The 26522-nt window shown below is 43.0% G+C and overlaps 1 protein-coding gene across 3 annotated transcripts; it reads right to left on the reverse strand.

Annotated features, from left to right (window-relative positions):
- Positions 1-26522, reverse strand: LOC116893826 (acylcarnitine hydrolase-like). Of its 3 annotated transcripts, none has more exons than XM_032895541.1 (12): positions 26442-26522; positions 25428-25633; positions 22738-22879; positions 21972-22105; positions 21632-21890; positions 20806-20904; positions 20403-20543; positions 20192-20272; positions 19798-19942; positions 19296-19433; positions 18851-18923; positions 1-121 (listed from the first exon to the last, which is right to left on the reverse strand). In XM_032895541.1, the coding sequence occupies exons 1-12, from the start codon at positions 26520-26522 to the stop codon at positions 1-3; spliced, it is 1620 nt and encodes a 539-aa protein (XP_032751432.1). The 3 variants fall into 3 exon arrangements, with proteins under 3 accessions (XP_032751432.1, XP_032751431.1, XP_032751433.1); XM_032895540.1 differs by lacking the exon at positions 1-121 and adding an exon at positions 18230-18416; XM_032895542.1 differs by lacking the exons at positions 1-121; positions 21632-21890; positions 21972-22105 and adding an exon at positions 18230-18416.

Genomic DNA, 26522 nt, shown 5'->3' on the forward strand with positions numbered 1-26522 from the left:
TCAGAACTGCAGCCTTCTGGCTTTCAGGGCTTGGCCTACAGCAGGCTGGGTGTCCAGCTGCAGATACTGCTCATCATTGTCAAGCACAGGCCAGTAGGGCAAACTCTCACTGTCGTGGTTCCTGTGGATATACTAGCCAGCAGAGAAGAGTGAAGGTCTCTCTGATCCAAAGCCTAATGTCCTTATTTGGTCAGGGCAATGGATTAGCAGACCACGGGCCTCAGGGAACAGATGGACTGGTGTACTGATATAGATACACGTTTCACCACTGCATGTGATGCAAGGGGAGCTGGCTAGTTTTGTGTCTTCTCAGAGGCAAAATCTAAAGAACAATACCACAATAGTGTAACTTACCCAGCTGGTCTCTGTGGGATGAACAGTAACTGAAAGCTAGAAGATATCTGCCTGAGTGTGCCCTGAGGTGAATACTATAATGTTATTAAGGACACATGCATACTGATAGAACACACCCACATTGGGACAGTAGAAGTAGACTTGACTATAAAGAGGTTAAGGGAGGGATATAATCCCTCCCATGTCTTGCAAAATTGGCCCAGTGCTTCATCATCCTTCGGTTCAGCAGCTCCTATTTCTCAGTGAAATGGACTACAGACAGGAGGAAGGCAAGGGTCAGATAAGTAGCCACTTCATGCATGTTTTAACTCAGTATCTACTCTAGCAACTATAGTTTAATGCTGAACTCTAGGCCTGGTTTATACCCTTTCTCCTCACCACTCAGAATCCAGGATACATCCAAGTCTCTACATTGATCTATGGGTTTTTCCTTCCCTAGGGAGCTCACATTCCTTGTAGAAAAAAGATTTATGCAGCCCCAGTTGCATTGGAATGCTGGTCTCCAGTGCTGAGAAGTAATAGGAAGAAAAATTCCCTGTCTGCCCATGTACTTAGTCCCCATTACCCAGCCAAGTCCCAAGCTTACCTGAAGAAGCCAAGTATGCCCAAATGATACTGGATGGTGACAATTACTATTTCCTCAGTAGCTGCCAGTGTGGATGTATCAAGCATGGAAGCCGATCTACCTAGAACCAGCCCACCACCATGGATCCATCACCTGGAGACAGCAACTCACATGCCAGGAGGCCCACACACAGCCCAAGTTCATGCAGCCCTAGACTGCCCACAAGGTTATCAACTGCTTTGCTCTGTGCAGGTTGACTTACAAACAGATCTCCTCAGGATCTCAGGAAGTGAGCCACAGATGGGGTACTTTAGGCCTATGAGCATATTTCCATTCTAGCTTCCCCAACAGTAAATCTCAGTTTGGATTAATGACTCTAGATCTAAATTAAAGTCTTCATTACTCTCAGACCCATCAAAGTAGAACAAAAAGGACTGTCTTCCTTGGGGGCTTTCCTGACTGTTAATTAGAATGGCCATCAGATCCCATTTTAGCTAGAAATTTGAGTGATGTCAATATTTAGCCCTTGTGCACCATCTTGTGTGGGTTTGCCAAGTTGATAGAAGTCCTGGTTTAATCAAGGATCTAGACCCTCTTACTTCCCAGAGCACCAGGATTGAGTCACACACACACAGGTTTAGGGAAGTCACCATGAGCTAAGATGACCTTCTTGAACCTATGTTAAGGCTAGTAATCAGGGTCTAAACCACAGTGGAGCTCAGAATTAGAGAAAAAATGACCTCTTCAAAAGAAAACCATAGCCTAACACTCAGAGAAGTCCTGTCCTGAGAAGTTTTTAGTTCCTGGATCTTCTCATGGGCGTGATCTGGTGTGTAGATCTTGACATACAATCAGATCTCAGACATTGAGATGGTAGCCATGTTCAGTTTCATCTCCTTCACCACTCTAAATTCATTATATCAGTCTGCAGACACCTGGTGAAAATGGAAGACAGGATGTCCAAGATACGTGGTTGACAAACCTAAATCTTAGTCTGAATTTCTCCTAACCATCTTCAGCTACTGCTTCCCATGATGGCCTTCTAGCATATAATTCCTCTCTCAAGTTCCTCAAATGGTAAAGGGCACCAGCTCTTTGGAAATGGAAGTAGATCAAGACTTACAAGGAGGCCTATGGTTGGATAGTAATATTCTGGAAGCTAGTATATGGAGATGTCTGGTAACTTTTATTAAACTGTTTGGCTTCCTGTTCTAACATTCATCCTTTCTGTTTGTACAATGTAAATGGTGGTGTGGTGGTTGTTTTGAGTTGTTGATTTGATACAGTGCAAAAATCACCTGGGAAAACAAACCTAATGAGGGATTGTCTAGGTGCTATTGGCTGGTTGGCCTGCCAATGACAAGTTATCTCAACTCTGTTCATTGCAATGGCAATACCTGCCCATTGTAGGTGGCACAATTCCCTAGAAGGGGACTCTTTGAATTATATCAGAATGGACAGAATAAGTTAAGATTAGTAGGCATGCATGTGTTCTTTAAACTATGCTCCTGGTTATGGATGTGATACAATCAGCTCTCTTAAACTTTTACTTCTGTGGTTTTCCATTTATGGTTGAATATAAGCTGGAATTGTGACCTATAATAAAATCTTTCCTCACTGAGTTGCTTATATAAGGACACTTTATTATAGTAACAGAAAGAGAACAAAGGTACTTGGGTACTGGGGTAGTGTGCCCACATAGCAATTATAGGAGTGAATGGACAATACCATTCCATATGGTACTAAGACAATCTTAAGTTCACTTCTAAGTGCCAATAAGTACTTCCTTGTTCCACATAGTCTCCATTTGGAAGCATGTGTACTTGCTCCTTAATCAATGGCATAGGGACAATAGATGGTCACAGGGACAGTGAAGAATGGGTTCAGTCTCTCTTTTTACTGCAGTACCTTCAATTATCTCCCATCAGGTGCCAAGCTCTGACCCAGCAGGCTGGCACCGTTGTTCTACTCTAATCTTTAGCACATTCATCAGAAACATATGTGGGAGGGGGTTATAGGAATGATAGAATAAAAGGGTAGATTGCTGATTCTAATTTTGGACTAAAAAACAACTATAAGTCTCAAATATTTTATGGTATGGCTATTTGTATATTGATATAAATTTAAGGTTATTTTGTAACAACATACTGTATATATGTTTCAACTCTTCTTTAAGGTGTTGTACCTATACAATTCATTTTTAAAATGTAATGTAAAGCTCTAGTTCTGAAAGCCACTACTATAAACTGTTTAAGATAATTAAGAAATGCAGGTGGGTAGTTAGTCACCTATTACAATCAAACTTGGAGTATTGCTAGGTCCTAGTTCAGTTATTACAGAAATAAGCTTTATTTAGCAGCCTTTAGATGTTTTCTGAAATGAAAACTTAAAGGATCTTTGGAAAGTGAGTTGTGTTGGATAGTGTTTTGCTGGGGAAAACACATGAAGGAATATTTTCCTGAAGCAGACACAGGTGAAAGGATGTTCTACTAAAGCAGGCACATGAAAGGACACAGAAGCATGTGGTGACAGGCCTTATATTGCATAGTTAAGCTCCATTTGTCAGAACTCCATAAAGATACACGCCAAAAAACTGGTGGTATGCTGTAAGCTTCTTGCTTCTGATTACTTGGGCTGATTGACAGAGTGATGTTAACTGAGACAGACACACATGTCAGAGGCAAGACATGTGATGAGGCAAGACCCGTGGAGGATACATGATATTTGGAGGGAGTATAAATAGGACTCAACAGAGTAGAAAAGGAACATGAGGCTTGGCTGGGCTCGGTTGGCTTACGGGGATAGCTGTGCAATGTTTGTTGGTCTTGCATCTTCGATGATCTTTGCTTGTTGAGAGTGGCACAGCCTAGACCTGCTCCTAACACCCCTGCTGCTTCACATCCCTCCTGCCTGGCTGTTCCTGATAGGTCATGCTCTGTGCTGCTATCCTGACACTACTGAGCTGGACTGCTCATAGATCTGTGAAGCGTTTGCCAGTGGATCAAGCTGCCACTGCTGGCCTGTGAACTGAACTGTTGACTTCCTGACAACGCAGGCAGGAACCATTTCTAAACAGGTCCACTTCTCCATATCCTTTCTTTTCCACTACCTCTGCTGGGTAGCGGGCTAGAAGGGAGGTTAAAGCATTTAAGAACCATCATTAAAAGTAGACTTTGAAAAAAATTAAAGTTAGTTTTCAAAGTTAAGCAGATAGTAAACAGCTAGAAACAAACATCCTTTGCCTATTAAGATATACTTTTAGATAAAAGGTTTTCAACCTATTCAGAGATCTGTAGAATATGGTAGTTAATAATTTTTTACCATTTTCAAACCACTTTATTAATGATCTGAGTGTTTCCATTTTGACAAAACTCTTGCAAACTACTCAGGAATCATCTGTCTGACATCTTGAGATGTTAATGGACTTCAAATTGCTGTTCAGCTAGGTGTAAACATTTACAAATCACCTGGTAGCCATATTAGTGAATTCCATTATATTTAAAAATTATATTTTCAATAAACAAAACATCTAAGAGTATTAATAATATTACCTATTCAGTGAGCCTAGGAATTATGTTTCAATGAACCCCTCTACATTTCATTTTCCTATTTTTCTCCTATGGAAGAATACATGCCCCTACAAACTTCTAGGCTTGATGTAAGTAACACCTACAAATCTAAATCCACAGAAACTTATTCACCCTTCTCTTGTAACTCTAATATTGTCAAACAATGAAGATGAATGAATCCCTTTGTCTGATTTCTTACTTTTCCTATCATGGAACTATTAAGGGTTGTCATAGATAGGAAACTTTCCAAGTACTGTTCAGCAGATAACAAGTCAGAATATACTTTTACTTATTTTTCATCCCAGAGTTTCTTTTACTGGCTAATGATTTAATATTTCTTTTCATTCCTTGTCAGGTTTGACTTTCTAATGATGCAACATATTCTATCAATCCTCATTATATGCAATTACTAAAATTTCAGGAAAAGAATGTTCTAGAATCTTGGAAATGAGAAGATGAGCCATTACTCTTATCCACTTAGAGATGTTATGACATTTAATGTGTGTGTATTAATAACAAAAGGCTTTCATGACCATGAGACACATCAACTCCTGGCAGCACCCCCATACTACTTCAAAGATGATGGGCATTGCAGAACCTCCATATAGAGTTTGCTTCAAATGTGGCAAAACTAGGCATTGGGCAAAAAAACTGCCCTTGTCTTGACTGATGACAGCATGCTGTCCAAGCTGTGGACAAACAGGACACTGGGAAGTCAATTGACTAACTTTGCAGAGTCAAGGTAGGCCAGTGCTTCAATATTCCTGCTTCACAGATAAGTCTGTCAGATATTCTGGGCCTGTAGGCTAAGGATAGATGGATGCCCCAATGTTGCAGAGGAACCTTGGGTGGTTGTCCAGGCAGGCAACAGTCTTTGTCATTTCTGGAGTTTTGGAAGTGGCTTTCTCTCTACTTCCTGTTTACTCAAGTAATATTTATCCTTCTCAAGTCTCTGATGGGATTGAAAACTAGATAGTTATAGTCTCATATTAAGCTTGATTTGTTTAGGATTTGAAAAAAAGGTTTGAGGTCTAAAAGAAGATATTTTTAGATTGGTAATGCAATTTATAATAGAAATTGATTAGGCACAGAACTTTGAACTCACCAAGATAAGATACAGATGGAGTACTTTCCCCAAGATTACCAAATACAAATCGATTAGACATTGTAAATGTAATCTTACGATATAGTTTGTATAATTTCCTTATTGTATATGGTTTATTTATTTTAGAAAAAGAATCTTTTACTGGAAAAAAGGAGGAGACGTTGGGATAAAAAGATAATAGTAATCTTTTTGTGCAATGTGTAAAGGTTGCCTTTGTATTATTTAAGAGTTGATTTCCATGCCAGCAGAGAGCTGAGTACTCTCCAGACTTTGCTATTTTTTTTATGAAGTGTCACCAGTTTCAGTGTTTTGTAAATATCTTCTCCATCATCTCCTTATTGGTTTAATAAATTACTGATGACGATAGCTGAGACAGGAGAGGGACATCCGGGTAGAGATAGGAGCTGTGGGAAGAACTGAGATGTGAGAGATTAGCAAGGCAGACACAGAGGAATTTGTATGGATTGTGTTAGAGTCAACAGGTCATGTGGAAAATGTAGAATAGAATAACCCAGTTAATTTAAGCAGTATGAACCAAGTTGGAAATAGCCTAATCTAAGGACTGAGGTATAATAAATAATAATAGTCTCTGTGTCATTCTTGGTAGCTGGTGAGTCTAGGCAGTCCATTGATAGTCATCTCTACCAGCTCCTCCTCACTTCCTGCTGCTTTCCATCCCATAGGCTCAGCCACTGACTCTGCAAAACTGGGGCAGCTCTGACTCTGGTCCCCTCTGCCTATTCAGACAGTCTCACTACGCACATGCTGGAGCAGAAGTCAGAGACCACAGGCTACAACATCCAGCCAATCAGGAAATCTAGCCAAAGGCATGGTTGAATCTCAGACCTTAACCTGTGCTGCTGCAAAATGAGAGTCTCACAGCAAGAAGCAGAAGAGAGTGTCCTGGCCCAGGTAGGAATTTGTATTTTTAGTAGTGTAGGTGTGGAAATTTATTTAGAGGGACAAAGTTCTTATTGCAGAAGAACTGATAAGACAGAAGCCATAGGAAGGCAATAGCTAGCAGTCAGAGCAAAGGCACATCTACAGATTCTGCTCCTTCCCTGGCCTCTTGGACAGACACAGCATCTGAAGTCCTTCTGGAATGCTAGGTTCCCTGTCCTCTAACTCAGAACCACTTCTTCTTCTCGTTCCCCTCAGAAAGGAGCTAGCCTTCCAGGGATATCAACTGAACATGGCTGAACAAGTTACAATAAGATTAGGTGAAAACCCTGATTATCAAGGCAACCCTGGAGGAGGGAAAGGATCTCAAGAATAGGCAAGAGAACCAGATACACTCTACTCCCACTGTTAGGAGTCCCACAGGAATACTAAGCTACACAACTATAATATGTATGCAGAGGACCTAACACAGTCCTATGCAGGCTCCATGATTGCTGCTTCAGTCTCTGTGAATCTTTATAAGCCCTACTTTGATAATTCTGAGGGCTGTGTTATTGGGGTGTCCTTGACCCCTCCTACAATTTGGCTTCCCCCTCTTCATGGAGTTCCCCAGCTCTGCCTAATGTTTGACTGTGAGTGTCTGCAACTGCTCCCATCAGGTGCTGATTGAAGCCTTGGTGATGACAACTGGATTAGACATAGATCTGTGAGACTAGCAGACTATCATTAGGAATCATTTCATTAACTTTTGTGTTTGGTTCTACCCTAGGTCTCTGGGCAATCCAGACTCTGTTTACTGTTCATCCATGCAGTATCAGGCATGTGCTCCCTCTCATGACATGGGCCTCAAGTTGGGTTTGTCTTTATTTGACCATTCCTACATGTTTGGCACCACCATTACCCCAGAACATATTGCAGGCACTATAAATTATAGGTCAATATGGAAGTTCCTCAGAAAGTTTGGAATTGATTTACCTCAAAACCCATCTATACCACTCTTGGGCATTTACATAAAGGATGCTCCATCCTACCAGAAGGACACTTGCTCAACTATGTTCATAGCAGTCTTATTCATAATAGCCAAAATTTGGAAACAGCATAGATGTCCGTCAACTGAAGAATGGATAAAGAAAATGTATTACATTTACACAATGGGGGATGACTCAGCTGTTAGGAAAACATGGCACCATGAAATTTGCAGTGAAATGTATGGAACTAGAAAAAAAAATCATTCCAAGTGAGGTAACCTGGAAGGACAAACATAGTATATGCTCACTTATAAGTGGATATTAGCTGTTACATAAAGAATAATCACACTACAGTCCACAGACTCAGAGAAACTAAGTAGCAAGGAGGTCTTAAGGAAGGACACATGGAATCCCCAGGGAAGGAGAAATAAAACAGGTTTTATAGACAGAGTGGGAGTGTGGGGGAATGGAAACAGGAGGAATCAGGAGCAGGGGAGGAATGGAAGGAGTGTGTACTGGGAGAGATGACTGGGATTTGGAAGCAGTGGAAGCTCCCTAGAATCTACAAGGGTAACTCTGGTGAAGACTCACAGTAAGAGAGGATATGGAGCATGAAGCAGCCATTTTCTGTAGCCAGGTAAGGCTTCCTGTGGTGGGACCAGGTAGGACATAAACCTTTAATGACACGGAGAAAATGCTTTAGGGAACACAAAGATAGGTTGAGTACCATTTGTCACCTTTATATGATGGCATAAAGTGTAAGAGAAAGTTTTTTTTAATAGATGGTTTAGGGACAATAATAAGTTGGGATATAAATTAATAATATGGAAGCTGAGGGAGAGTGATTGTGTCACAAGAAGCCAAAGAGTCTCAGGGGCATCTGTGAAAGGCAGAGATAGCTGTCCATACATCGACACACCTCGCAGTCTAATATATTCACTGTTGCCCTGATCAGGGAAACATGAACCTTCATGCCTTGAGGTTTGAGGAGGAACTTCAGCAGACTCCAAAATACACAATCACACAGAAACACCCAGACTCATACACAAAGACACACACACACACACACACACACACACACACACACACTGTCTCAGGCTAGAGGAACTAATGGGAAAATTCAGGTCCAGATCTCCTTAACAAATGTGTCATCCACAAATAAATACATAAATGGGTGGATTGTCTTAAATGTCAGTCATGGGTAACACCTAAGTTGTGTCATATGTTGAAGTCAATTCTTAAGTGTGATGATATTAATAGTCAGGGACAGTTATAATAAGCTTATCAAGTCATGGCAACATTGTTTATACTTTCTATCCTGTGAGAACACAAGTTACATCTTTGAGCTAGAAAGCTAGTCCTCACAGCACAGCACATCTACTAGCATCTTGAACCTAGATTTATAAATCTCCAAAGCTATGAACAAAGTTTTTTTGTTTATAAGTTGAAAACTTATGATATGTATAGTCATACAAATATGTTCATATATAATTATTGATACATAATTCCTCTGTATCAGATGGATAATTCATATATTCCTGAGCTCACGCAATCCTCCTGTCTCTGCCTTCCAAGTAGCTGGGCCATATACACCTGACTCAACACAAAGTTAGCAGCTTAGGATGATTTTGCTACAACAGCTGTATCATGCATAATTCTTTAAAGAAGTAGAAGTGATAGACTACATACATTATATAGGAGGATTTACTAGAATGTCTGGCTTACATGATAAGTATTAGGTTCTCTAATGATAACAATCTGTACCCTAGAGAGGCTTAGAATCCTGATAGCTGCTTATGCCATGATGTTCCAATGCCCTAGCAGTTTCAATCTGGTGTTGAAGGCCTGGAAGATTCCTGGAGAGTCTCCCATCTTCAACACACATTGGAAGACTTGAAGAAACTAACGTCTGATGTCATTGAAAGATGGTAGTACCATCAGCAGAGCTGGGTAGATGCTCACACCAGGAAGAAGCAGAGGGAAGAAGGTGAGGAATGTTGCTGTTAACATGGAACTCTATGTCTGGGACACACTCTCAAGGAGGCTCCTTTCCCCTTTGCTAACCTCCTCAGAATGCCCTTCAAGATCCAACCCAGGGTGTGTCTTTTAGTTGATTCCAGATACTATGAAGTTGACAACCAAGATTTAAGATCACTGAACATCAATGTATTAGACTTTCAGCTAATCAAGGTTTTAATTGGCCACTCATAAGATATGTGAAAACACAGGACTTTCTCAAAGATGAGGATAAAAATGTGATACATTCACAAAATGTGGCAAATACTTCTCAAAGCACCTGCTTACTTTTAATGTTTGAGACTTGAGATAAGTGGGGAAAGATGAGGTCAGGAAGAGATGAAGAGACCTAGGGTCAAGGGAGGGTGTGGAGAAAGATGGCATCAGTCGGGGCTCATACACATATGTTGTCTTGTGGGAATTTACTGAGGATACACACACACACACACACACACACACACACACACACACACACACACACCACACCTGGGGCATTTACTGAGGGAATAAATATGACAGGGGAATATAGGCTTTGTAACTATGGGCATAGAGAGGATTCTTTATAAATGTTAGGTGACCAGGCGGTTGAAGAGTAGATACATAGAGACATATATAATGCAGCAACCCTTGGCTCTCTCTCTCTCTCTCTCTCTCTCTCTCTCTCTCTCTCTCTCTCTCTCTCTCTCTCTCTGTGTGTGTGTGTGTGTGTGTGTGTGTGTGTGTGTGTGTGTGTGTGAACATCTCAGAAAAACCTCACTTGCACTCAGGATAGCACCATCCTTTCATGCTGCAGGACTATATACTTGTCCTAAATCCATTTGGTCTCCTGGATCATCTGAGGACAGGATCTGCATCCAGAACCTCAGCTTGTGGACTTTCAGATGATGGCCCATGATAGGCAACATGTCCAACTGCAAATGTCACTTATCCTGGTGGAACACAGGCTATAGGAGCTGGCCATTGATGTTAAGGTTACTGCAAATACCTCCTTTCAGCAGGATGAGAAAAATGTCACTTAGAGTCCTGATGACTCCAAGGCTTATCTCCCAGTTAGGGCCCATATGGGCAGTGAAGGGGGTCATGGAATGGGAGCACAGAGCTATGAATTTGATGATTAAATAAAGAGTGATCAGCATCCATTGCATGTACAGCCATGTGATGGAGACAGCTTCTCTCTATAAAAACCATAATATCTAAACCCACTATATTTTTGTTTAATGACCAGAAGCCAGCATCTAAAAGTTATCCCTGTCTAAGTGGATCTTGGTACATAGGAAGGAGATTACCATGTGATCAAGAACAAATGCCTGGTAATGAGGTCAGCAAAGATAAAACAGAGCTTTGACTGCTTCTCTATCACCAGGAGACTGAGAGAGGGCCATCTGCTTACCCATGTTATGAAACATTGATACAGTACACCCTCCTCCTGCTCAGCAGCTCCTCCTCAGTGAAGTCAACTGCAGACAGGAGGAGGATGAGGGTCCTGGTCCTGACCACAGCATGCAGCTCCAAGCTTGTGCTCCATACTTACTGTCCACCATCCCTGCTTAACCTGATCTGAGGACTCTTCTATGGTCCCTTCTTTCCTCCTCTACCTGCCAGGTTCCAGGCCTGCCCTTTGCCCATCTTTCCCTTACTAATCATTGGCTCATTTCCATGTCAGAATGATTTCCTTCCCTTTGGCACATAGGACTTCCTGACAAAAGTCAGGTCAATTTAGATTAATCTATCTGAGAATCTTCTGAGCTAAAGGCCTAAGCTATAATAAAAATTAATATTTCCCCTGTATCTTTATTTAACCTCTGGTGAGTTCTGAAAATCCTGTTAAATTATTCCAAGTAATCAGGTTTTTTTTGTACAGGTATCAAACAGAATACAACATGGTTCCCATGATGTAATGATGCAGGTGCAAGCTAGACATGGGATGTAAGACTAACATCTAATGTTAATTATTCAACCAGATACCTCATGCTTCATGCCTCTCAAGGCAGCTAGACCAGACCAACTTTATAATTTCCTGAAATTATAGAACTTCAGACCACCAGTCCAGGGATGACACCACCCATAATGGACTGAGCTTTCCCCCATCAATCACTAATTTTAAAAATGTCCTACAGCAGCTAGGATTTATAAAGGCGTTTTTTTTTCCAATTGAGAGTCCCTTCTTTCAGATTTCTATGGTTTGTGTCAATTTGAAAAAAAAATCAGAATACTCAGGATATTTCATTTTATTATTAACATACCTGGTTAGTTTGAGCCAAACTCTTGCTATGTATATCAGGCTGCCTTGCAACTATATTCTGCTGTTTCTCTGCCTTATACAGAGTTCTGGGTTGCAGGCATGGGGCCAACACATACAACTTATACCCATCTTCTTAATTAATCCAGACACTCTGTATCAACGGTACCTAGAACTAGTGTTAGGAGGATGAGCTAGGCTTGGGAGGGATGAAGAAGGACAGGGACACAACTCTGCACCTTCTACTGCTATTGTTGATTCTGAACCCAGGCATCCCAGCAGAGAATGTTCAGTAAGGTAGACCTTCCTACCTAGACAGGCTTGGTGAGATCCCAGAGCCTGGGAAACAGCATGCAAGGATCACAGGGTAAAGTAAGTATGGCCTATGTAGGTTGGATTAGATTGGCAATCCTGGTGGGAGGTCAGCAATTCACACTGGACACCTGGAGTGATAGACACTAAGGGAATTATATGTGTATGTATGTGTATGTGCATACACATATGTATATGTATACATTCTGGATACTGAACACTCCTGAGTAAACTTTTGATAAAAGCCCAGAGAACATAACCTTTACTCTAGAAACCAACTTGTTCCCTTGCCTAGAGTGAGGTGTATGGGGAAGATAACCTGTGGATTCTCATTTTAGCAGTGGGATATGGGTCTAGGAACTGTGTGCCTTAGGGCCAGGCAATTTGCCCAAGATCTTCCTGGAGGGGAAAAGGTTGTTCCTAAGGACAAGTAGGTGACACTGAGAGCTCCATGGCACAATGATGACACAACCAGTTTCATTATTATCTGAGGGCCAGTAGCAGTTATAGTCACAGGTACAGCCACAACCCAACACGGAGGAGGGAAATGTCACATCTGTCCTGATTTGAACTTTGTGCCTGGCACCTTTGACCTGCAGGTCCAGCTCATGAATGTCCTCCATTGAGCAGTTTCCTTAGTGATGAGTGTGTTCAGTCATTGCTGACCCTCAGTGGGCCACAGGGGTTATCCCATAAATTTTGGCATGGACATTGGGTGGTGCACTTTCTCACACTGTCTTCTCTCATCTCTACTAATTTACATCACCACTGTCCCTTGTCACCAGCCTTTTCAGCCTCTGACTCTCTGACCCCAGTCTCCATTTCCCCCATTTTCAGTGCTAGCATGCACACACAGGAGGCAAAGCAGGGGCCCATAGGGCACAGCATTCAGGAAACTGTTCCAGTGGCACAACTGCGTCCTGAATCTGTGTTAAAATGGCTGCACTGTTTCCCAACAGGAAGACCTTCTCTGTGAGGGAATTTGTACCCACAGAGGTATATGAAGACAGATTGGTGGGGCAGGGCAGGAGAACTCCACTGACTAGACAGATGAGAGCCAGCATTTAGCAGGTGAAGGAAGTCATATCTGTTGAGTTATTACACTCTATAGTCCCCAAGAAAGGCACAGAATGGCATCTGAAGCCATTGTAGTTACCAGCAACCCTTACTCACAATCTAGAGTTTATGATCTTCACATTCATAGGCAAATGTTGGTTTTGTGTTAGTGATCCAGGAGCAGAAAACCACAATTGCAGATTCTGCTTTCTCTAAGTTCTGTGTGTTGAGGAACCCACAGATGGGTAAAGGTCAGACACTGACTTTAGTTTAGACATTAGAGCTCGGGACTGCTCTACATTTCTAAATTTCCTTCTTGATTTCTTCAGTGATGCATCCATGATGTCTAATCCTCACAAGATTGTATTTGTTCTATAGTTTCTCTTACTGTGGAATGAAAGTTTTATTCTATTGTTATCAGAAAGATATAATTACTTCAATTTTCCAACGTTTCTTAAAACTTGTTTCCAGTCCTAGCACACAATCTATTTTATAGAAAATTCTCATGGACTTCAAAGGAGAATGTGTATTTTGTAGCATTTAGATGCTATGTTCTGTAGGTGACCATTAGGTCCACTAGATCTATGATATCTTTTACCTTGGGTGAGAGTCCGTTTGCTTTTATGTGACACTTTTTAAGTATCCTTTCCCTCTTCATTTATTCTCTATGATGTGGCTAGCATGGTGGAAAACTCTTACTGAGAACATGTTCAGGGTCACTTATTCACCTGACAAACATTTTTCCATGTTTCCAACACTGGGATTCACTGAACACTTAGAAACCATGATTAAGCTGAAATACAGACCTATGAACAGGAGTGTCGCAATCCTGGAAAACCTGTCAGGATTCACTAAAGACTACAGGGGTTCATGGAGGAAACTGTGTGGCTATCTACTGTAGAGAACCATCTGTTCTACCTGAGAGCCAGTCTCCTCTCCATCCCTCAGTAATCTAGAGTTCCCACAACCTGGCATAGCAGGCCTTCCTCCAGTGCTTTCCTGAATGTCTACACTGGCATGGTACCACCATAGCTGTACCTGACTCCCCCAGTCATCAAGGCATGATGTCAAGTGAGTGTCTCCACTTCTAAGTCTCTGTGCTTGCACTCCTGGACAAGGCAGATGTTTTGTCTCCCCCCAACTTCCCTACTGAAGGAACATCTGGAGTTTGAGAAATGGGCTGTCTCAGCTCTTCTAAGCTCAAGGACACAGAACTAGATTCTCTGTATTACCTAAGCAGCCTGATGTGTTTTAATTGTTGCAGCAGAAGCCCAATAATGAACTCAGGCCCCAGTGGGAGTACTGGGCAACCCTCCTGGAGGTTTTCTTTCTCTGAACATGGTGTCCAGGATGGACAATTCATAATCTTCACTATGACCCCAAGGTCATGCTGTCCTGTGATTGGTCTTCCTTGCACTGAATTTTAATAAGAGGACATTGCCAACCTGAGAAAACTTGACTTGTAGGGCAAGCTGATCAGAGATAGTGGGATATAACATATCCAGGTCTCTAGCAGGAAATATCTGGCCTCTTAATGACAGAGAAAGTCTGTTAGGAGAATTTAAACAGCTTGAGCACAAATTCACACCTTTGTGTAATGACATAAAGTAAAAGAGGGGTTATTTATTAGAAAGACCAAAAATGCTGAGTAGTGGGAAAGAGATAAGAATGAAAGTCATGTATATGGACCTTCAAGGCAACAGGGGTTATCATAGGGGCCAGGAGGTTGCAGGGAAACTGTGGAAGTCAGAGGATACCCCATACATAGACAGGGAACAGCAATCTCTATTACACATGTGGAGACCTTCTGACCCCCATGTGCTACTAAGACTCACCCCATAGTAAAACACCCTCATAAATATGCTATGATCATACAAATATGGGCCTTACCATATCCTCAGAACCCTTGGAAGTAAGGATAAACTTCAGAAGACACAAAGTACCAACCTAGTTCTTCCAGACACACACATACACACACACAAAACCACATACATACATATGTGCCCAAAATGTATGAAAGCATGCACACATGCGCACTGACATGTACATACAACATAACCATAAAGAACACCCCAAACTACATACATACACACACATGCACATGCACACACACACGCACACATACAAGCACAAGCACACGCACACACACACGCACACATACAAGCACACACAATGTCCAAGACTTGAGGAGATGATATATCCTGAACCTACTTCATATATAAAATTATGCCAGTAATTACTTTGGGGCAGATTAGATGAATGAGTTTTGGTGATAGGAAGGGTGGAAAAAATAAATCAATATCCAAGAATGGACAAATATCTTAAATTAAATTGTACATTAAATCTACAAACACAATAGGTAGAGACACTTTAAGATGTTTTCAACTCCAGTAATTGACATGGGAATCTCAATATGTTGTGTTTTGAAAGCATCTATGAATTATATTTCTATATTGAAACTTGGGCTCCTATGGGATATTAGTAAGAGTGAGGCCTATTAGAGGTCTGGCTCATGAGAACTATTAATTATCCCATCTACACAGTGAAAACAAAAGATATCCTTTTTGAGTCAAGTAGCACACACAGCAAACTTGTTGGAGACCTTATTCATGGTCTCCAAAAATATGAAGTTGATGAGAGAGGGCATGTGATTTTTGACATGGCCACCCATGTGATATGGGTTCTCTGGAAAACACATATCAGCATTTTCCAAAACTTCTGCTTTACTTAAATGCCATTCAGGCCTCATTCCATGTCCCTCACATTGTGATCCTGAGAGGGGAAGTGAAGTACAATGTCCTAAGGTGGGGGGACCTCAGGTGGCCTGACCTCATAAGAACAGACTCTTGGGAGACAGCTTCAGTGAGACAGCTTGATTTAATGTGAGAAACAAAGGCTATTTAAACCTTTGGAGAGTGGGTAGGGATCTTTGGGGCACGAGTACATTATTGGCTGGGACCCTGGTCCTTCATTTGCATCAGGAAGAATTCCCCCATGAAAGTTTAACGTGGCTACCTGTATGTGTAGCATCCTCTGCATGGCAAGGGTGGAGGCATAAGGAAGTGTTCATAGGGACATGCAGGACAGGGGGAGGGGGAATCAGTACTACTCAGGCCGATCTCAGGGCAAAGATTCTGGGGTTTGGGTATGCTTCAACTCCACTCTTATTTGGGACCAGATCCCTAGATCCCATGGCTCCCTGGCTCCATATCTCTCCACTTGCATTTCATAAAGATAATGTATCATCATAGTTGTCAACTTTAGGTGGGGAATGGTTTGTTATTGAACCAGAACCTGGTTGTTAGTGACTTTGTCAATGTTGTTGAATTGCTGTTTTAGAAATTGTATGAAATAGGAATCCATGAGGAGGAAGGTCCCAATAGTCAGTATGAGGTAAAGGAGGGTGTACTGGCTGATTTTGTGTGTTAACTTGACACAGATTGGAATTATCACAGAGAAAGGAGCCTCAGTTGAGGAAATGCCTCCATAAGATTCAGCATTAAGGCATTTTCTCAATTAGTGATCAAGGTGGGGAGGGCCCTTTGTGGGTGGTTCCATTCCTGGGCTGATAGTCTTAGGTTCTATAAGAAAGCAAACTGAGCAAGCCAGAGGGAGCAAGTCAGTAAGTAACATCTCTTCACGGCCTCCGCATCTCCTGCTTCCTGCCCTATGTGAATTCCAGTCCTGACTGCTTTTGGTGATGAACAGCAATGTGGATGTGTAAGCTGAATAAACCCTTTCCTCCCCAACTTGCTCCTTGGTCATGATGTTTGTGCAAGAATAGAAACCCTGACTAAGACAGAGGGGAAGAAGACAAGCTACTTCTGGAGGTACTCAGATCATAACAGGCTCAGAAATGTAGTGGGAGATTCTTAAATACCTGTATGTTTTGTTCAACTAGCCCAGAGTCTTTAACATAGAAACAGCATTAATCCCCTAGGATAATACAAGTTCCTCTTTGCTCAGCTGTCACAGGTTGAGAGCTCTCCTGTCTTGTAAGGGAATCACCACAACGGAGGTTATCTAAAGTTGAAAGGACTGGAGGCTGTCAAAGGTGGAGACCATTGCCTGGTCAAACTTATCCTGGAAGTTGACAGCCAGATAGTGTCTTTGAATGAGGGCTGTTCCAGCGGTTCCCATGACCCTCAGTGAGATTATGAGACACAGTTCAAGAAGACCCAAAACCTCCCTTTTTTGGTCCCCTCCCATCTGAAAAGCAAGTTCTTCTGGATCATAGACATAAACCTGGGGAACTATCATTACAGGAGTGCAGAAATCTTGAAAAGGGGTTAACACAGGAACTTGTAATGTTATTGTGCACCAGAAGAAAGGCAGGAGAGTTAACACACATTGACTTGGTCACTGTGAGGTTATAATAACACATAGGGTGGAATCTCCACTCCTTGCCCCTCACAGTTTGATCTGCCCACAATCATGGCCATTGAAATCTGAGAAGAGAAGCAAGGCAGCAATGACTGCAGGTGGAGTGACCTCAGGTAGCATGACTGTGTCTAGAACAGAATCTCAGGAAACAGCTTTTGGAAGACAACTTGATTTAATTGGGGGAAACAAAGGATAATTAAACCATTGGAGAGAAGGTACGGGTCTTTGAGGTGAGATTACATCATAGGCTGGAACCTGGGTACATAAGGAAGAATTCCAAGTCCTGCAGGACATGACCTCATGAGGCCACAGGGTGTGTGTGTAGGGGGTGGGGGAGAAGCAGTCCTACTCTTTCTAAACTCAGGAAGAAATCACTGGGGTTTAGGTATACCTCAAAAACACTCTTACATTAGGCTGACTCTCACAGTCCTTCCCATCTCTGGCCTCACACTCAAAGAGATCATAGAAAAGAGGAGAGTGAGGCTGAGAGGCTAAGGGAACTAGTTCCAGTGGGCTGTGAGAGGAGATGGGGCATTGTGGGGCTCACAAATATAGAGTTATGGGAGCACTGATTGGTCTAACCAAAGATGATGAGGCTTGATAAAGAATCACATGCAGAGAATTTCTGGTAAATAAAAAAAACCAGACAAGTATGGAGGTTATGTGAATATTAGAATCAACTCAGAAATCTCAATATATTTTGGGAACTTGAAGCTGACTCCCTCAGCATCCAATCCCACACACCATTCCTCACCTAGGGCACTACATATCTTTGCGCATATTTTCAGATCTATTTAACTCTTGAATCTTCTGGGGCAGAGTCTCGGTCCAGAACTTCAGCCTTCTGGCCTTTAGTGCTCGGCCCACAGCAGTCTGGATGTCCAGCTGCATATACTGCTCATCTTGGTTCAGCATGGGCCAGTAGGGTAGACCCTCGCTGTTGGGATTCCTGTGGAAATGCCAACAAGCAAAGAAGGGTGAGGTCACTCTGGTCCAAAGCCTGATCCCCTGTTTTGGGTCATGGTAGTGGAACAAGAAGGACAGGGATTAAGGGGACTGATGGGAAAGTTATTGTGATATGCACAGACAAGTGTCACTCGCTAGTTTCTGCTTCATGTGGGGGATGACTACATGAGCTCTTTTATGTCTCATTCTAAGAGGCAAGATCTAAAGAACACTACCATAGCACTATAGCCCATCAGTTACATCACCATGAGATGGTCAGTACCTGACAACTGCAAGGTATTTGTATAACTGGGCTATTGGTAGAGAAGACTCCATCATGTGAACAAAGATTCATGTAGTCTAAGAAAGTCACCATCTAAAATTGAGCCCTAGATAAAGACCCACAGCTGACATGTTGGGAAAGAAGTGTGTTCTCACCCATTTCTTGCAAAGTTGGCCCAGTACTTCATTATCCTCTGGTTCAGCAGCTTCTCCTCTTCAGTGATGACAACTGAAGTCATGAGAAAGACAAAAATCCCAGTGTATGCTACTACATGCAACACTCACAATCCCAACTCTTGGTGGACCCCAAACTATTGGTTTACTGCCTCACTTCTTCATTAACCAGTGGCCAAGACCCACGCAAGCCTCTAATTGAATTCCTGCCCCAATGTGCTGTCAGATCCTCCACCACAGGCTAGACTGGGAAGGGTACAGATTCTAAACTGGTTATAGATTATTTGGCCATGATTTGGTATACATTTGATTTTGTCCTTGCCCAGAACCTAGATATTCTCAAGTGGATTGAGAGCTCAGCAGTCATCCAGGAAGTCATCTTGAACCCCATTCAGTTGAAACAACAACAACAACAATGAAGACTCACGTTTCATTCCAAAGAGCATGCACCCGAAAACAAAAGGAACTTCATCAGCATGGTCAGCCTTCACATGGGGTGGCCTGATACCCTTAAAGAAGCTAGATTGATGTTGGAACTCATAGAAGTAGACAGGAGCATGGGAACCTGGAGGTGGGACAAAGAGTGACATAGTGGCCTCTCACTTGAATTTTTTTTTCTGATTCAAATGGGGTAACAAGATACCTTGATAAAATGTTACCAGGAATCACGGAAGTTAGATGGGAGCGGGAGCCCCAGGCAGGAGCACTAGCTATGGAAAAGCCCTTGACTCTTCAGTTCTCATGGCCTTCTTAACTGAGTGGTTTTATTAAGTCAATAAAGTATCTGCAACCCATTTTCTCCTCTGTAACCAGATTTCACTATCTTAAACTAGACATGAGGAGATCTGAGCACCATAGCACTCCACAGTGCTCACCCGTGACTCCTATCTCTGAGCCTCTCCCCTAAACCTTGAAACAGATGTGCTCACTTTGAAAATGTGCTACTTGGAGAGCAGGGTTTGCAAAGATGAAGTCTTCCATCATCTCTGAGAACTGTGCTTGGAGGGTCTGGGGATCTTCAATGTCCCCCATGTACTCTTCCATTAGCAGGTCACTACAGTCACGAGGCAGCAACTATAATGGAGATCAGGAATGTTGAAGTTGGCATATTGTGGGTTAGGTAGGCAACTGCCTTCAGTATTAGGAGAATGGTGCTGGGGATGACATAGGGTATAGGTAAAAGGGTTCATGATCTGAGATAATCCCATACCAAATCATACATATTTACTGATTTTTATTAATAGGGATGCTATTTTACTAATAGAGAAACATAATAGAGATAGTAGGGATCAGACTATTAGGACAGGACCAGAAATATCTCACCAGTTCTGCTGTTGTATTTTTCAGAACAGCCTTCAGGTTCTCTCTGGTTATCTCCTTTATTGTCTGAGCAGAGCCTGTGAGCTGGGAGGCAGAAGACAGTCTTAAGTGTGGAGTCTGATGGGCTTGGATTAAAGATGTATTGCATTTCCATCAATACACCAGCTTAGCATATGAGCTTCCAGGTTCCCAGATAATTGGAACTGTGCCTCACCCTGGGGATTGTCCAACCATATTCATCATTGTTGACACCAATGATGCTGGGGACAGGGTGAAAATCCTCAGATGCCAACAACTCTTTGGGATGCCTGGGTAGGAACTCTCCATCCACCACAGCAGGGATCAGTACGAAGACCTGAGTAGCATTAAAGGTCAATGCTGAAGGTTAATAAAATAAATATCCTGATGTCCACTGAGTTACCTCCCTGTTTTCTCATTTCTCACTGGTTTCAGGGTGATCTGCTCACCCTGGGGGAGAATCTACACCTAGATTAGCCTGTCTTGATATTCATTTTGCACACAGAACTGAAAGAACACAAAGGCATAAAGATGAGGTATTTGGTTCAGAATCCCACATCCTGTAGACCATGTTCTCCCAAACACACAATTCTCCCAACCTTGTTAATAGCCAGAATCTCTGCTTCACTTTTGCCTCTCAGGCAGTGCACCAGGGCCTCTGAGTCCATGGCCTCACATCCAGAGATCTTGGACACCGTCTGCAAAAGGAACAAGTATGGAGACAGTTCTCAATTCCAAGTTGATGCTGTTGTGCCTAATTTCCACACTATATATAGTGTGTGTTGCATGGATTGGAATAAATAAATGTTCCCATTGTCCTATTGCTCAAAGGTGACAGCCAGGACCTTTTCTACCTGCATACCTGTTCTTTTTGTTAGGGTAGTTTTGTTTTTTCCATTGGCCTTTTTTTATTTTATATATGAGGGAAGGAGTAAGTCTGTCGAGGATTGTACATGAAGGTTAGAGTAGAAAATATCAGTCTTCCTGCCCCTCTTATTTAACAGGGTGTCTTTTCATTTTTGCTGCCTACACTACCTAAGCTGGTCTGTGAACATTCAGAGATTCTCTCCTCTCTGGCTCCCACCTCAGCAGAGGAACATCTGCCTTACCATTAGGTGTTACTATCACTAGCCCTTAGGGGATTCTGGGTATTTGAAATTTGTCTTCAGGCCTGCACCCCAAGCACTTTTAAAAATCAATGTAGCAGCTTCCACGCAAATGCTTACTTATTTTGCCAATGACAGAAGCTTCAAGGACTATAACATAGTCACTCAGTGTGAAGTAGAGGTAAGTAGATGCTAACCCCTGAATTTCTCTGAAATGATTTGAAAGAAGCTATTTTCTGTGGTCCTTGATTTCCCCAATGAACAGAACACTAGAATACCAGAGTATGAAGGCTGAGGCAGCAGGGCTGAGAGCACTTACAGTGGAGACCATCTCAGAGGTGTTGGAGATAAGGTAAGGCAGCAGGGTCACACCACTTTCCATGATGGCACCATGGAAGAACCTTTGAGACATGGGGGACACAACATGTGAAGACACACTTGTGCTACCTGAAGATTCGCCAAAAATTGTGACACGGTTAGGATTTCCACCAAAGTGGGCGATGTTCTGCTGGACCCAGCGTAGGGCAGCCACTTGGTCCAGGTATCCCCAGTTGCCTCTGGCATGCTGGTCTCCAGTGCTGAGAAGTGAAAGGGACATGTATCAAAGGGATGTCTAGGTTGTGATCAGCAACCATTGTCCACCCCAGCCACAGACTCACCTGAAGAAGCCCAAAACACCAAGACGATATTGGATGGTGACCACCACCACATCCTCAGTCGCTGCCAGTGTAGATCCATCATACATGGACGCCATGCCTGCAACCAGTCCACCACCATGGATCCACACCATCACCTGGAGAAGTCAAAAGAGACACTAGGAAGCTCCTAGACTGTTAAACCTCTCTGGTCTGCTTACTAGAGTATGTGTAGCTACAGAAATACATAAAAATCTTCAGGACTTCAGGGCTTTGGCCACAGTCAGGGTCCTCTAGTATTCCCACTAGTGTATTTCTAATCCCCATTCCCAACATGTGTTGCACTTTGAATTAATGCCTCTATGTACAGAGTGATGTCATCATTACTCAGGCTCTTTACAGTGGAACAAAGAGGAGTCTCTATGGATATCTTTCCAGATTGAAAATGGAAAGGATCACCAACTGTCATGGTCACAACAGATAATCCAAAAGTATAAGTTTGGGTGACTTCAGTGTTGAGATCTTGAACTCCTAAGTGTTTCTGCAGAGCATAAGTTGTAAAATGATTTCTGGTTTTATCAAAGAGCCTTTGATAACTCAGTGCTCCAGTGCTCTGTGTCCCATACTCAGGTTTCAGCTGCGTTGTGTGGCTGAGATGGCCTTCTTTGACCCAAATAAGCTAAGATTTTCATCAGGGTGCACCCTGCAATGGAACTCAGGTTTCTTTTGTCCCTTCTAATCGTCTTGACAAAATGCCCTCTCCCTAAGCTGGCCACAGCCTGACACTCACAGGCAGGTTAGAGCCCTCATGGGCATGGGCTGGTGCATAGATGTTGAGATACAGGCAGTCCTCAGACATAGAGAAGGGAAACAGGTTCAGTTTCATCTCCTTCATTCCCTCTGGGTACAGTAGTTCAAGATTTTGCAGACACCTGATGAAAAGAGCAGACAAATATTCCATGACATGGATGGCAATCAAAACCCAACGTGAGTCTGGAGATTTTATCTCAGCCACATTCAGCTGCTGCTCCCCATGGTGCCTGTGAATGCATATTCTCTCTCTGTCTCCTTTCCAACCAATGAAGAGGCATTGGAACCTGTGAAATCTGCATTGGAGCCAAATTTTTAGGGAGGCTGCCAGTCCTGTGGAGACTGACTTTTTATCTTTCTGAGTCTGTGACAGACATTTTATGGAAATGATTGGCTGTCTGTAGTGACATTCATGGAATTGTATGAGAAAAGTGAGCCAAGCATTAGAAGGCATCTAAGCATTTTCTAGTCTCTGTTCCTGGACACGGCTGTGATGTGAGCAGCTCCTGTAGTTTTGTTCCACTGGGTTTCCCCCAATGATGGATTGAAATCTGGAGCCTCTAACAGTAGTTTTCTCCCCTAAGTTGCATTTGTCAGTACTTTATTACAGCAACAGAAAACAAACTCTCCAATATTGGAATGTTGGACTCACAGTCTCTAGAAGATTCAATGGATAATGTTGCCCTAAAGGGTAGGGAGTAGTCCTTCATCGCATGTACAGACTCTCAGGGAACTTCTCTTGCCTGAAGTGCTCCAGAGGAAATTAATTACATATACTTGTTCCCTTGTCAATGGCACATAGGTTGTCACAGTGACCATGAGGGTGGAGTTAGCAAGTATTGATCACTATTACACTCCTCAGGACCTGAAGTGTATTCTCCTGGCTTCGGGGAGATTGTTGCCTAATAGGTAACATTAACTCATGCCTGGAGATACCTCCTACTGAGGCAGAGGACACGGGGCTTAATTTGAATCTGTGAACAATTTTATCTCTGTTCTCAAGAGTGTCTGCAGTTCAATATCATCATAGATAGAGTGAGCTGACCTGGGAAATGGCCACTGATTCCTGTGGGAGGAATGCCTGCCAACACGGAGGCACCTGTCACACAAACCCCAAGCAGCAGGTCTATATCTGCCCTGCTGGAGATGCTGGAAGGTTTTCAGGAGACAGATCAGAATGAGAGTGCTTTCAGACCTTGCCACAATGGGGTTGTGTACCTGGATGGAATCAATGGTTATTCCTGCTTCTGTGTATATGAATATCAAGACAGGCATTGTGACTCAAAGGTGGATAAATGTTTCTTATCCCTGCATGAATGGTGCTGTATGCCTCAATATATAGAAAGATACACACACGTCCATCCTTAAGAGTATTCTGGTATAAACTGGGAGTTCAAAATTCTGTGGCTCCCAGTCATGTCTACATGGTATCACATGTCAGAATGCTCTTGGGGCTCACTTCAATGACTATGCACTTGGATTCATTGGAGACCACTGTGAACTCAACTTTGATGAATGTGCCACTCAGTCACATCTCCACAAAGGTCTATGTGTGGCCAGTGGAAACAACAAACAGTGTCTGCAGAGGTAGTAGATTCACAGGGACACAATGTGAGTCCTTTATGCCTCTTTGTTGGTCAAAGCCTTGTCACAATTAAACAACATGTGAAGACATTGTTGACATCTATATTAGTCACTGCTGGCCTGGATAAACAGATTTCCCTTGTGAGATAGGCATAAATGAATCCAGTGGCAACCCCTGCCAATCTATGGGGAATGGTCTGAGCTGTCCTCAGAAGATCTGTTCAGACATGTGGCAGGTCTGCCTTCCTCCTTGGAGCTTCAGGCTATGCTTGTTTCTGTCAGCTTGGATTCACAGACAGGAACCTAGCATAACTGTCCTCTGAGAGACTTTACCCAGCAGCTGACTGAAACAGATGCAGAGACCCACAGTAAACATTAAATGGAGTTTGGGAAGTCTTGTGGAAGAGGTGAGGGAAGAATTGAGGAACCCAGAGAGGATAGGGACTCCATAAGAAAACACACAATGCCAACTAACCTGGAAACTTGGGGAGTCTTAGAGACTGAACCATCAACCAAAGAGCAAACAAGGGCTGGACCTAGGCCCCTTGCACATTTGTAGCAGATGCGCACCTTGGTCTTCAAGTGGGTCCTCAACAATGAAAGCAGGGCTTACCTTGACTTCGTTGCCTGAGTCTGGATCCTACTTCCCTAACTGGGGCAGCTTGTCTGGCCTCAGTAGGAGAGGACAAATAGTCCTGAAGTGACATGAGGTACTAGGGTGGGTTGCTTCATTGTGAGGGACCTCCCTGTTCTTAGAGGTGAAGGGAGGAAGATGAAAGAGGGGCTATATATGGGGGGGACTTGGAGAAGAAGGGGGACTGGGATTGAGATGTCATGTGAATAAATAAATTAATGGAAAAAATAATACCTGCATCTAGCTCCCCATGAGTGCCAAGCTCTGACCCAGAAGCCTGGCCCAGTTGTTCTACTAAACCTTAGCACATTACCAGAAAAGCACATGGGGCACTTATCCACAAAGAGAAAAATCTTCTGTGTAGCTGAGAGGGAGGAGACATTTCAGCCTTGCCCAAAGCTCAGAGCACAGTTTCCCCCAGTGCCTGAAATCCCCTGGGTTCCAGAACTTACATGGCCGGATGTGAGGTCCCATCTCTCACACCACTCCATGGCTCAGGGGCCTCAGGAGGTGCAAAGCACAGTGGTCCTACAGGAGGCTTGGCAAAGGGAATTCCCAGGAAGGTGTGGACACCAGCTTTAGTGTCCTTCACATGGATGAGCTTGCCTTGGACCTGGCCAGTGTGTGTGGTCCTGATGGGACTCCAGTGAGTCCTGACCTGAAGGGAGATGGCTCAGGGTTAGTTTTCTATAATTGGCTGCCAGCAGATTGTGATATTCCCATCTCATTGTCACCAGGGCATAGGAGAAGGGAACCCAGGGTCTCAAAGTTCACCTGTGGGGTATGAATGTGAGAGTTACCCTATCCTTCAGGCCCAGGAACCTTTCCTACTACCCATTTGAAGGGCACCAGAGCATTTCTCTGACCAAAGTGGTCACAGACTCAGAGTCGTTTGACCACATGAAGTCATGATTATTGTCACTGTTATACAAAGCTCAGTAGTAGCTACAGTCATGGCCAGACACCGAAGAGGGGAAACACCTCCACATTTTTCCTTGAACTGTCTGCTATTCTCTCTAGAGCTTCTAGTAGTAAGCTGTCTCCTCAGTATAGAATGATCTCAGATGTCTCTGACTGTCTCAGCGCTGGTGGGTCCACAAAATATGTGTGCTTTTGTTGGGGAAGTGGTAGGCACATTTCTCATATTTTTATCTATTGAACCAGTCCCCAACTTGTGGGTCATGGCCATTGGAAAAGAAATATTTCTGATGCTCTTAAGAACTGAGAAACCAATCAAGGGTAACATTACTGTTAGGAAGTTGTAATAAAAATAAACATATGGTCTGGATGGTTCTGATACCATAAGAAATATGGGGTTTCAATGGGCATGACTCACAGGTTAAGAAACACTATGCATCATTTCCATCAGCCCCTACCTTCCATGCCTTCCTTCCCAGAAGCTCAGCTCTGACAGGCAGAACTTGGCAGCTCTGACTCCAGTCATCCCCATTGCCAGTTTAGTTAACCTTACCCTGCACATGAACAAGGAGAAACAGGAGCCCAAAGAGCACAGCATTCAGCCAGCTGTGCAGTTGGTTCTGTGGCAT

Source organism: Rattus rattus, chromosome 2, assembly GCF_011064425.1.
Source record: "Rattus rattus isolate New Zealand chromosome 2, Rrattus_CSIRO_v1, whole genome shotgun sequence".
Classification (NCBI taxonomy): Eukaryota; Metazoa; Chordata; class Mammalia; order Rodentia; family Muridae; genus Rattus; species Rattus rattus.